The sequence below is a fragment of the Prosopis cineraria genome, unplaced genomic scaffold (assembly GCF_029017545.1).
Source record: "Prosopis cineraria cultivar Desert tree isolate PC_DT_omini unplaced genomic scaffold, ASM2901754v1 PC2, whole genome shotgun sequence".
Lineage (NCBI taxonomy): Eukaryota > Viridiplantae > Streptophyta > Magnoliopsida > Fabales > Fabaceae > Prosopis > Prosopis cineraria.
This window is the reverse complement of record NW_026555333.1, coordinates 47,072,761-47,085,194: the sequence shown is the minus strand read 5'-3', so window position 1 is coordinate 47,085,194 and position 12,434 is coordinate 47,072,761. Positions and strand designations below refer to the sequence as shown.

Here is a 12,434-nt window from a genome sequence, read left to right as displayed (position 1 = left end):
TATAGTAATCAAGGACTTTTGGTCAAAATTATAATGCAATTTTTGAATCAATTAATTTTTAATTAATATAAATTTTAGTCGATGACTCTTGGTTGTTATTTTTTTTAAAAAAATAATTATTGGCCAAAACTGATAAAGAAAATAAATTATAATAAAGACATTGATCCGTCTTGTCCTTCCGGGCAAACGGGTAAAGAAAGTGAAAAAACGACCATCCTTGGAGTCCACTATATAAATCCTTCTCATCTAAGATGGCTGGATCCTCCGTTCCCGCTCCCTATTAATTACTTTCAGCATCGAGCTTTTACAGTGAAGAAGCGCTAGCACCAGCAACTATCTGCATTTCTGAAAGCTACTGTAAACTGGTCTGTGATTTGTTTAAGTGCTTCCATTTTGTAATTTTGCCTTACCTTCCTTTATCTATGTCATTCATATCCTTCACTTGCTCTTTTTACCCCTACCAATTGTGTGTGGTTGCCGAGAAAATTGGCTACGAAAAGAGATTTTTTTCCCCTTGTAATTTATTTACTGTGGTTTCCTGTTAAAATTTCAGTAATTTAAAGAACTTTTACTCGCCAGGGTAGTAAAAAACGGGAAAGATTTATTTTCTTTTTGTGCTTTTCAGTTGCTGTATTTTAATTCTTGTCATTCTTTCTCTTTTTTCTGCTTTTTAGGAAACAATTTCCTCCGAAAGATATATTCTTCAGACCTGGGGTTCCTAAATTTTTCACTCACCGGCAGGAGAACATGAGCATTGTTCCCAAAGAGACTATAGAGGTGATTGCGCAAAGTATTGGGATCAACAATTTGTCTCCTGATGTTGCCCTTTCTCTGGCTCCTGATGTGGAATACCGAATGCGAGAGATTATGCAGGTGGTTTTAGATTGTAGCGAAACCCTGTGTCTTTCTCGTTCATTCTTACCTATTTAAAGCTCTTCTTTATTACTAATATTGAGTTCTATGTTATGGTATTTGGAAAGAAATTATCATTAAAAATTCATTCCCACAGTTTCCATGACATAATAATTTCCCTTTACTCTTGAGTGGAGATTGAAAACTGCAACGTTGTTGAATCCCCTATCCCCTTATTCCTTTTTGTATTTGCTGTATTTGTGTTAGTCTTTTTGTTACGAAGTAGGAGGATTAGGGATTCAATGTAACTCTTTGAGATGTATACGAGCTTTTGTAGCCTTACTTTGAGAAGAACAAGTAGAGGCAAATATCTGGCTTGTGTTAGTTTTATAGATAAATTGCTTAGAATAAGCATTTTGTATTATTTACTTAATTGAGGAAATGAATTTGAATAGAATGATTCTAACTGTAAAACATGCTGTGAGAAGCATATCTTGTTTTCATTTTGGCTGTATCTTTTGGAGGTAGAATAGAGGAGATAGCTTATATAGTTAATAAAATTGTACCGAGTTCAAGGAGGACTTTATTTTAACATAGTTTTTATTAACCACAGGAAGCAATCAAATGCATGTGTCATTCCAAGCGAACAACATTGACAGCAGATGACGTTGATTGTGCACTCAACTTGAGAAATGTTGAAGTAAGTACTTCAATATTTAAGTGGCTGGTTTTCAGAGCAGTTTTCTATTTTTTTAACATATTTTTGGTGATTTTATTTACCTGTTTCCACCTTTGATAGTGTTGCTAGAAATTTGTCTTTTCCAAATTCAATGATTGATGCAGGGAGGAAATGAAACTGTAAATTATTTAGTGTTTTGGGCTGAATTTCATAAGCATGTTGAAATTTAATAGATTTGCATATCTTCTCCTTCATGTTATTAGTGTGTAGGGAAATGGATCTTGCTAAACATTGTTAATTCTAGATGTTTTGCTTCTTATACTTTAATATGTTTTAATAAATAGTTTCTAAGTAATTTGTTTCAATTTTATATAGAGCCTTAATCTCGAATTCCATCCAGTGGGGTATTTTACACCCCTTGCATTATGCAATAATAGGATATAAGGAAAGAAGTTGTCAAATTAGATTGCAATTTTTACTTACAAAAAGGCTCCATACATAAGCTTTTGATGTTAGTTAGATTAGATGACAGATTTATCAGAACTGCTTCATTAGCAAGCGAAACCATAATCAACAGTAAATTATTAAGATAAGCTCATTGAATTTACTGTAGGGATAATTTCAACATTTCCTTTATATGTCATGTCTTCATATAAGCAATTGTCTATGTTGGGTAAAAAAGCTCATTGATGTAACTGAGAGCCAATTAGGTGGAAATTGATGGAGGTGTCTATTCTTAAAGTATACAGGAAGCTACGAAAGTATATATTTATATGGTTATTGCTTTTTTTGGCCTTGGGGTTGGTGGGGTGTGGGAGATTACGCTATATTTCATATGGCAACAATCTTATGTACAGTGTCTGAAAACTCCTGGAATGTCTCAGGGTCTTTGGTTAGCTGTAATTAAATTCTATGATTAGCACAAGTGATTACTTAATATCTGCTATGGCCATATAAATTGATGTACGTTGTGGAGATAATTCTTTTCATTGGGCCTCCAATTTGATTTCAACTTTTTTACATGGCAGCCAGTATATGGATTTGCCTCTGGCGGTCCTTTACGGTTCAAAAGAGCTGCTAGACACAAAGACTTGTTTTATATAGATGACAAGGATGTAGATTTAAAAGATGTAAGGACCTAGTGCATCCTTGTTACTCCAATTGCATTTAAACTCGGTATGGTGTTGCAACATGCTAACTTTTTGAACCCTGTGCACTGTAGGTTATTGAAGCTCCATTACCAAAAGCACCGCTTGATACTGCAGTTACTTGCCACTGGCTTGCTATCGAAGGTGTACAACCTGTTATTCCAGAAAATGCTCCTGTAGAAGGTGTTTCCCTAAATTTATATAGGCTTATTTGCATGCATATAGTGTAATCTTGGAAAGCATAATTGCCTCAATAAGCTCTTGTAGATATAAGCAATTGTCTATGTTTGGGTACTCTCGTGAAAATTTTAAAGCTCTTAAGATATAAGGAACTGTTGTTGGATATTTTGATTTTATAACTTTAAGTTAGCATCTCATTATGGTATACTCTTTTTCTTTTACCCACATTATCTTTAAAAATTTTCATGAATTGTAAGAATACAAATGTGAGCCATGATTATGAAGTGACTATAAATCAAGTTTTCATTGTTTCATGCTAGAGTTTAATTTCACAATGTTCTTTACTGTGGCACACTAAAGTTCAATGTTGGCATTTTTATGCAACAGGATTACCTGAAGTCAATGTGTATACTAATAAATATAATCATCTATCCATGCTTGTACACTCATCCTTTAAGAGGCCATTTGGTACACTAGTATATTCTGCTCCCAAATACTTTGGATGTCGGATTACAAGACAAGAGGGTGTAATATACCAAGGTTTTTTAGGATTCTTGAGTCATGCGTTACCACTGAAAGTCTTCAGAAAAGGGGTGATATTGTCACTTAATAGAAGTTGACAAAACTAAATGGAGATGTAAGATGCTGCTCCTTAAAGATTTTCATGCATTCATTCATACAAGTGGATAGAAGCATTTTAACAACTTGATGAAACCAATTCCAATATTCAGTTCTTATTCTAAATCTTACATTTGTTAATTATAGTTGACTTGGACTTCCTTGCTCCTTTTGAGAATATTTTTATCAAAAGCTTGGTCTGATTTCCAATTATTTTTTTGGGGCAGTAATTTCAGCTCCTTCTGATGCCAAAAACTCTAAGCCAAAAGATGATAACCTTCCAGTTGACATCAAATTACCTGTTAAGCACATATTATCCAGGGAACTTCAGGTATCTGATTTATAGTAGCTGTTATTATCTGTCTCATTTCTCCACATTTAGTCTATTTACAATCTCTTTCGTTTATTTTTCAATTGCAGCTTTACTTTGATAAAGTCACTGAGCTCATTTTAAATAAGTCTGATTCAGTTCTCTTTAAAGAAGCGTTAGTTAGTTTGGCCACTGATTCAGGACTTCATCCATTAGTTCCTTATTTTACATGCTTCATAGCTGATGAGGTAATAGTACTTGACTTACTATCAATGTTTTCTATTGAGAAAGAATTTACTGTACCAGTTCCTCACTTGAACTGTGTGCTTCTCCATTCTTGCCAGGTTTCTCGGGGTTTAAGTGACTATGCTCTCCTATTTGCCTTGATGCGAGTTGTTAGTAGCCTCCTCCAAAACCCTCATATCCATATTGAACCATATGTAAGTTGACCTATGATTTAGGTATATTCTTTTGCATTCTTGCTTACACTCCTGAATCATACATAAGCAAGGGTTTAACTCTTTAAATATCTAACTTAAATTTTATTTCATTCAACATTCACACTTTGGTGTTTCTGTTGTCTCTAATCCTTTACAGCAGGATGTTGAGGCGTTGTTGACCATAATTTGTGATCTTATGATGTTTAATAGCCAATCTCTATATACATTCCTTCTCACTTGTTACATTCCCCCTCCCTATAAGTATATTGTATGGGCAATATATGTAATCTCTCTGGTTCTCTTTTCCTTTTTTAGTAAAAAAAGATGCGGTATAAGTAAAGAAGAAATATTCAAATGAGGAGTATCCGTATTCTCCTTAAAAACAAAGATCAGAAAAAGATAATTAGAAGTAAAGAAAATACATGTGCAAGTTAAACATGCAGCAACATTTTCAAAAGAAATCTTCTGGTTGGCTCTAGTTGAACACCACAAATGAAAGTATACATTACAAGAATATACACTAGAACATCTTGATTCTAAGTTATGCTATACCCAGTCTGGGAAATTGAAACATTGTCTAGAAGAGGCAAGATAATTCTTTGTTAATTGATATCTCTACCAGTAGGATCTCTAGCAGAAATAAAGTTGAGAAATGATGCCATCAGTTGCGACCTTCCTTGTTGATTCATTCCTCATTTTCCCTCCTTCCATCTTTGTCAGCTACACCAGTTGATGCCATCTATTGCGACATGCCTAGTTGCCAAAAGGTTGGGCAGTAGGTTGGCAGACAACCATTGGGAACTTCGAGACTTCACTGCAAAGCTTGTTGCCTCAATATGCAGAAGGTAAGAAATCCTCACTCTGTTCTTTTATAATTTATATGCTGTAGAAAGTATGAATGCTAACAGAATTTAAGGTTGATGCAAAATTATGGTTGGCAGCACTTGGGGGCTGAAGAATAACGCACATTACAGCCCTCGTACCTTAATTTTAATGTGCTGAAGAATAGTTTGAGCACAAGATAAATGCAATATAATTGATGGGTACCTTAATGGGATGAGGAACCCTATCCTAAGAGCAGCTATTGAGGTTGGAGAGCTAATCTATTCAAATACCTCATTGAGCATCTCATATTACTTAATGTGGAACTTGATTTGTCATATTACCAAGTCTTCATCAATTGGGCCTCCATGGAAAGCTGACATCCAAATGGCTGCACTTCATGGAACTTACCTTGGTCTCCTACTGGTTAGAATCCTCCATGGATAGCTCTCCCTAGAATCGCAACAACCTAGCTCTAGTATCCATTGATGGATTTCTTAGTGGGATGGGGAATTCTACCCTAAAAGCTAGCTGTTGAGGTGGGAGAATCAACTCACTTAAATATCTCATTGAGCATCCTATACTACTCAATGTGAGACTTGATATCCTACGCTAACAAGTCTCCATCAATAACAAAATGTGAAAATAATAAGACTCCTAAAAAGGTAGTCTTCAAGGCTCCCAGAAAATAACAGACGTCTAATCCTAACATGTCCCCTTACTCTGTAACACTCATCCTAGGTTTTTCAATGCTCCCCCTAAAGATGAAGAATTTTCTAGTTTTTTCTTGTTACTAATGAAATCCATTTTACAAGAAAACCAAATCAAGGCTTTGACACTGGAATACTGCACCACAACTAACAAGTTCTCTCACTTAAACTTGACTGTGAGCCCCCCCTTTCAATGACATAACACCAAGAAATCCTCAGCCTGATACCCTTGTGTAGTCTCCTTGATGTTGTCCCAATTGTTCTCCACTTCTCAATTGTGTAGATGCTCATTGGTGCATTTTGTACCCAGCAATACAACTCTTACTGGTGCCAAATTTTTCATAATGCGACTTTTAGGATCTCCACTCCTTTCAAGTCCCCAAGTCTCTTCAGTTGCTCAGAAACAACTCAATTATAAGACTTAAGCACAATAGTTTTACTGACTAAAGTTGTGAATATTTTCTCTGATTTTGTTTGATCAATTCCAAATTGCCACACACTCACTCACTCACACTCACTCTGATGTTAAGAGCTAACGTTCTAGAAGGAGAAGGATAGAAACCAAACAATATTAAAAACACAAGTTATCTTAATTGCATTCCAATTTACCAATAAAATCAAATACAGAAATCATAAAATAACTGAATAAGTAGCTGCCCAAAAGGAGTAGGAAGCTTGACATTCTTAACTCTTCTGAAACTTTGATGTGCTAAGTGCATGTGGTGATACCCAACAGTAGTCAACATCAATAACACCATGACAAGGAAAACTCAAATAATTGAACTTTCCTATTAAGGTTCCAACTTACACATCAAAACCTTAGCTCTATATTCAGAATATTAAACTACCAGGAAAAACTGAGAAGCAGTAAATACTGCCTGGAAAAAAATACTAGCGATAACCAAGCTTGTTATTCTCCCTTGTACGGAAGCACAAGATACTCTTTGCCCATAATGTAGAAAGATATGATCCAATTTAACCAGAAAATATTATTTTTAAGTTGGATGATTTTCAAAAGGTTGTCAACGACTGTAGGTATCTTGTTATGTTTGAAGTATATTTGCAGCCATTTGAGATCAAATCTTGCTTTACTTGAACTTACTTTCCACTGAATTACTCTATTTATATTTTATGCTCCTCGAAGTGGGTACTTTGAATTAATGAATTCTGATGCTATTTTTCTATGCATTTCATTGAGAAATATTTGTATTCCATGCATGTTGGGATCTTTTTGACTGCACCACAAGTTTTCTTGTTTTAATATTTGTGCGGTACAGATTTGGACATGTTTACAGTAACCTCCAGTCCCGCCTCACAAAAACCCTGTTGAATGCTTTCTTGGATCCCAAGAAAGCAATGACGCAACATTATGGTGCAATTCAAGGGCTGGCAGCTCTGGGAGCCAATGTGGTATGTGCTTTTACATGCTCCTGACAGTCATGGAAGTACTTTAAATAAATAAAATGAAAATTGAATAAACATTCATTTCATTATTTTTAGAAATAGGATAATCATACATTTATACCAATGCTGGAAAGTGAATATACGATGTGTGACATTTGTAAAATGTCTTGCTTGTTATTTGAAATAGCCAATTAAAATTCCTTTTAGAGAAACCTAGATGGATGAGATTGTTTTGCAGAAAAGATACGGCTGGAAAGAATGAGTTGTTTTGCTGAATTACATATATGATCTCTAAGGCTTGACCGTTTTGTCAATCAGTCTTGCATTTGTAAATTGGTCTATTTAATACTTAGGGTATGAATTTCAATTCAACTATGTTCCCAAGTCTATTCATGGCATTTTAGAAGATGAGATCCTAACATACTTATCATATACTCCCCCCATCCCTATTTATAAGACAATTTTACCTGTGTTACACAAAGAAAGAAAACTTGTCCGTTCCTTCAAAATTATTCATCTTTCCACATATGCCCTTAATTAAATACTATCTCTCTCACATCCTCTCTCCTGATTTATTAAAAGCATCATCTTTCAAGGGTATTTTTTTTTTTTTTGTTGTTGGGGGGGGGACATATCAGTTACTGCCTAGATTTTGTAAATTGTCTTCTAAATAGGGACGCACTCTTGTCTGTTTTGTCTTGTAAAAAGGGACGGAGGGAGTACTTATTTGTCATCTTTCATTATTACATTCTCATTTAGTGAAGGAAGGAAGGAAGGAAGGAAGGAATACTTATATTTTATTATACTTTAATGATGATTTTCTGGACTCTGATTGGATTCTCAATTTGGGGAAGAAGTATAGGAGCTTTTGTCTTATGCATGGATATTAATTTAAATTAAAAATACATTAGTTGCTTGGCGCGTTGAGTACTGCCAAACATTTGTCAGTAATAATTTATAAAATTTATTATTTGCTCAATTAGCAATAGACAGGAGGATGAAACTGAAAAGAAATGGACCTTAAGGATAAAATTGACTATTTGAGGATTGATGGCCTGCACAGACAAGGATCAAGTGTTAAGGACCAATTTCAATTATTACTTTATTTTCCCTTTTATACTTTTATGATTTATCACCCTGAGAGGTTGTTTTTATGCTTCCCCATCTTTCTTTTCCATCTGTTATTTCTTGTTTATGTTTAGAGAATTCTTTGTATAATAAATTACGATATTGTATCTTTTTCTATGTGTGATTTGCAGTGGGAATTTGTATGAATTTTGTCCTGATTTCATCACTGCAATTCCGTTTTTGTTTTGTCCTTTTTCTGTAAGTTCCATCTGTTGCATGGCATCGGGCTGCTATCTCAAATGAAAACATAGATTCTTTGAAGATTTTACTTTTTTGTTATTGTTTCCTTTTACTTTTATTTTTCTATTTACATTTGATCAATATGCTTGCAAGTATTTGACAAATTTTGTAAAATTGTGGCCCTGTAAGTAGGTTCGCCTTCTTGTACTTCCAAATCTTGAACCATACATGCAACTTCTTGAACCAGAGATGCTTCTTGAGAAGCAGAAAAATGAAATGAAGAGGCATGAAGCTTGGCGTGTCTATGGGGCCTTGCTGGTAAGATTTTAGTATAAGGTGGTTTGCTGTGAAAAACGTCAGTCTCAGTAACATGGTTGGCAGAATCAACGTGTGTATTCTTCAGCGTGCTGCAGGTCGATGCATATACGAACTACTGAAGTTGTTCCCAGTATTTCCATCTTCTCTTCCTCGTGGTGTGTGGAAGAACAATGCAAGAGTTATTACTGCTTCATGCCGTGAGTATCTTATATTTGGTTTAAGATGATACTGATCAGTTATTCAAATAATTGAGGGTAGTAATTCCCCAAAGAAAATAACTCAGAGCAGCATGGGATTCAAATCTGATCATGTGAGTGCAGACATTGGCAGTATGTGGTTTCGAACGAGTTTACACGACCCAAAGGAGTGAGATCTGCATGTCAATTATTTGATAAGATTAATGCGAGGGAATAAGCATTTGATTGCAAACCATACCTAAGTCCAGTTGAAATTATCTTTTACTAGATGATATGAATACCTAAGAGACTATGAATCCATTCTTTAAAAAAGGCACCCAGTCTGTTCTTCCTTAGCATCATCTGTCAACTGATATAATTATTAGTTACCGACTTCAATGATCTTCGGTAATTCCTCAATGTTGCCACATGCCTTTTTATAAGTTTAAAATTTGAGCCCCTCTTCTCACAAATCAATGATTGCCTAGGTAAGCGCAATGCAAGCTTGGAGCAATTAGAACAGCAGCCGCCTGAAAAGAAAATTGCAACTGACGGTGAGGTTGGAGCGGTTCTAACAAATTCATTGCCTTCTCATGGCGAAGGGATGACGGGGATTCAAGCTTCATCGGCTGATTCAACCATGGGCCCATCACCATCTTGGGGACGGACTAATGAAGCCGTTTTCAGATGTTGGGGGTAAAAGTGGGAAACAGGGAAGTCAGGCGCCTAAGACATCTGCTGCTCTTGCTCAGGTTTGGAGGCATGAACTAAATTCTGGACGTATGCTGATATCACTACATGATATGTTTGGTGAAGCCATTCTCTGCTTCATTCCAGCTCCTGAGATGTATCTGATCTTGTAATTTGTAACATAATCTTGTTCTTTTTACCACAGAATGATATAGGTTCTATTAGCAAACTTTGATCACTTTCAGGAACACTCGTTTCACTCTAGTTTGTAAATGAAAGTTCTGGGTCCTGTGACAACCTATTGGCATTCTGTCGAACTTGGAAACTCCATTAGTGATAACATTCTGACGTTAATTGAATGTATTTATATATTTAAGTATTTCTGTAATGTAGGGACATATTGGATGAGGATATGTATGTGATTCACCTCATTTCATTTTGTCCATTCTCTTGTTGATTTGTCCCTATTTTTTAATCTCTTCTTGCGAAGATATTATATGTTTTTTTTTTTTTTGCCAACAAGATATTATATCATTTACTTCAAGAAAATTTCTATGGAAAAGTAGTAATAAAAGATATTTTCAAGAATTTGGGGATAATATCAAATTAAACAAAAAGTTTGCAATGAAACTGAATATTGAATAAAACTTAAAGGAACTTGAACTGTATGTCAGCTTACAAAACTTGACAGTTGTGCCAAACTGCATTGTCTGGGAGTGATCAAGTTCTAGAAAATGACAATTTGGACGTAGGAGAAAACATACAGTGCAACACATAATTTGAGTTAACTAACATCATGTCCTTAAGCAACAGCTCTATTTGATTCTCTTTGAACAGCTTTTTTGAGGATGCTATCTTCCTCTAAAACCATCTGAACAGGCAAGAATCCCATTCCATCGGCCATAGCCAGCAACATCTGCTTGGTCTCCTCCTTGAATTCTTCCAGATCAACTGTCCCATTCAAGTTATGATCGAATTGCAGAAACAAGGACTCGTAAACCTGACGAAAAAAAAAAATCCTTTTTTTAAGGAATCTGTAGGTATTTTGAAGAACCCCAACAGTGAAAAACTCAGAAGAAGAAGAAGAACCTGGGCAAGCTCATCTGGGTCAGGCTGCACATCAATGCCAAAGTGAGTCTCGAAGGCCCTTAGACTCTGCAACTCCTTCAGCATCTCAGTGTATGAGAGAAGACCATCATTGTCTGTGTCAAGGCAAGCGAACCTGTCTTGCACTATGAGATTGAATGCTTCTTCATCATCCAGGAAATTGACTATGGTAGCACCATCCAATATTTCAACGCTCATCTTCACTACTCAATGAATTCAACTGTGTATAGTGTGCTTGTTTGTGATATTCACTCAGATATGTGGCTTCCAGAGCACAATTGTTTTGAAGAATGGTAACTAGATTGCTGCAAGTATTTAAAGCCAAATGGCATATATTCTTTTCTAACTAATGCACAGTGATAGAATATTATATGTAATATGCTATGGATTCAAACTGTTTCTTAAACTCAAATCAAAGTAAATTTGAAAGAAGCATCTGCTTTTGTTCAGGGACACAGCATCCTCTGTTTTTTTGCAAGGAATCCAGGTGCTTGTAAAAAAGAATTACAGTACCCTTTTCCAAATATTTTATTAAGATTATAATTTTTTTTGAAACAGTATCTTGTGAAGAATACACTTTTTTATTTTAGTTTGACCAAAAATCACAAATAAGAAATGGTACGGTCAAAACCTTGTGTTCTGGTCAACTGTTTAACTTGGGTCTTGTAGGCTCCCTCCCACCTCTGGTGCTTTGTGCAACTTGGCTATATGCTTTCCCAACTCATGATAGATAACGTTACCATGTGATCAGAGTAGTTATATTATTCATTTGTTTAGTAGCAATTGAAAATTTAAATGTATGTTTTTATTCTACTGTCTTTGAAATGAAAAATTAAAATTAAAAAAAGTAATAATGCATTTAAATTAAATTTGAAAGATACAATTAAAGGATATATATGTTCTATATCCCTGAATATCTTACAAGAGAGAATTGCATCTAAGAACCAATATGAGAAGTTATTCATTAAAAAAAGGACTTCAAAATTTTAAAATTATTATGTAGGATCAATGTCTTATCTGAAAATAAAAAATAGAAAAGTGCAATGACTAAAATGTTCGTAAAACAAATAATTTACCTCATTTGGTACTAAGATAAAGGGAATTTAATGGTCACATGTAGGGTGGGGAATTTAATATTATGGAATGTTTTTGTGTGAATTAAATTACTTTAGAATCTATTAGTATTAATTCCCTACTTATCTATAATTTTTCCAAAATATAAAGTAGAATAAATGAGCCCCTGAGTTAGAATCCAATGGTCGTTGTACGTGTTGAAAGTCAAAAATTGAACTGCTTTTTGGTTGCGTTGATTATAGGCTAATTCCTTGGTTTTTTTGACCACTGGAAATTGCTTAGATACAGGTAGACCCACGGCTTCTGTGTACGGCAAATCTAATTAATTAGATAAACTTTTCAACCAAAGCTAAGTATTTTTCTTTTAAAAAAAAAAACAAAGAAAAGGTTAAGCTATGGTACACAAGTTGTTGGTGCTTGTTCTAGAGGCTCTGAGGTTAAAGCATCTTTTTAGTTTATTCTCAATTCTATTATGCCATTTTATAATGTGTTCTTTAATTTCTATATCAAATGGTATAATTATAGTTTATCTCTAACTTTTGTTCTTTAATTTTAACAGTTAATTTCATCAATAAAAAAATTTTAAATTTAGTTTTTT

General features: G+C 34.6%; 2 protein-coding genes across 3 annotated transcripts; one reads left to right on the top strand and one right to left on the bottom strand.

Annotated features, from left to right (window-relative positions):
* The first annotated feature begins 218 nt into the window (after positions 1 to 218).
* LOC129302935 (transcription initiation factor TFIID subunit 6-like) lies at positions 219 to 10,034 on the top strand. 2 transcript variants are annotated; one of them, XM_054941860.1, is made up of 13 exons: positions 219 to 365; positions 675 to 873; positions 1,466 to 1,552; positions 2,560 to 2,661; positions 2,754 to 2,862; positions 3,705 to 3,808; positions 3,898 to 4,035; positions 4,132 to 4,227; positions 4,948 to 5,072; positions 7,037 to 7,169; positions 8,664 to 8,789; positions 8,875 to 8,986; positions 9,454 to 10,034. In XM_054941860.1, exons 2-13 carry the CDS (start codon positions 748 to 750, stop codon positions 9,663 to 9,665), a joined length of 1,470 nt encoding a protein of 489 aa, XP_054797835.1. In that variant the 5' UTR covers positions 219 to 365; positions 675 to 747; the 3' UTR covers positions 9,666 to 10,034. The 2 variants fall into 2 exon arrangements, with proteins under 2 accessions (XP_054797835.1, XP_054797836.1); XM_054941861.1 differs by lacking the exon at positions 2,560 to 2,661.
* A 199-nt stretch (positions 10,035 to 10,233) lies between these two features.
* On the bottom strand, positions 10,234 to 11,094 carry LOC129302942 (uncharacterized). The gene is made up of 2 exons (XM_054941876.1): positions 10,745 to 11,094; positions 10,234 to 10,655 (listed from the first exon to the last, which is right to left on the bottom strand). Exons 1-2 carry the CDS (start codon positions 10,958 to 10,960, stop codon positions 10,458 to 10,460), a joined length of 414 nt encoding a protein of 137 aa, XP_054797851.1. The 5' UTR covers positions 10,961 to 11,094; the 3' UTR covers positions 10,234 to 10,457.
* Between the last annotated feature and the right edge of the window lie 1,340 nt (positions 11,095 to 12,434).

Bases quoted from the DNA above. Each gene is read 5' to 3' on its own strand.
- LOC129302935 (XM_054941860.1), top strand. From the start codon at position 748: ATGAGCATTGTTCCCAAAGAGACTATAGAGGTGATTGCGCAAAGTATT. The intron at 1,553-2,559 runs GTAAGTACTTCA...TTTACATGGCAG, and splicing joins TCAACTTGAGAAATGTTGAA to CCAGTATATGGATTTGCCTC. The intron at 8,987-9,453 runs GTGAGTATCTTA...ATGATTGCCTAG, and splicing joins AGTTATTACTGCTTCATGCC to GTAAGCGCAATGCAAGCTTG.
- LOC129302942 (XM_054941876.1), bottom strand. From the start codon at position 10,960: ATGAGCGTTGAAATATTGGATGGTGCTACCATAGTCAATTTCCTGGAT. The intron at 10,656-10,744 runs GTTCTTCTTCTT...TTTTTTCGTCAG, and splicing joins ACCCAGATGAGCTTGCCCAG to GTTTACGAGTCCTTGTTTCT.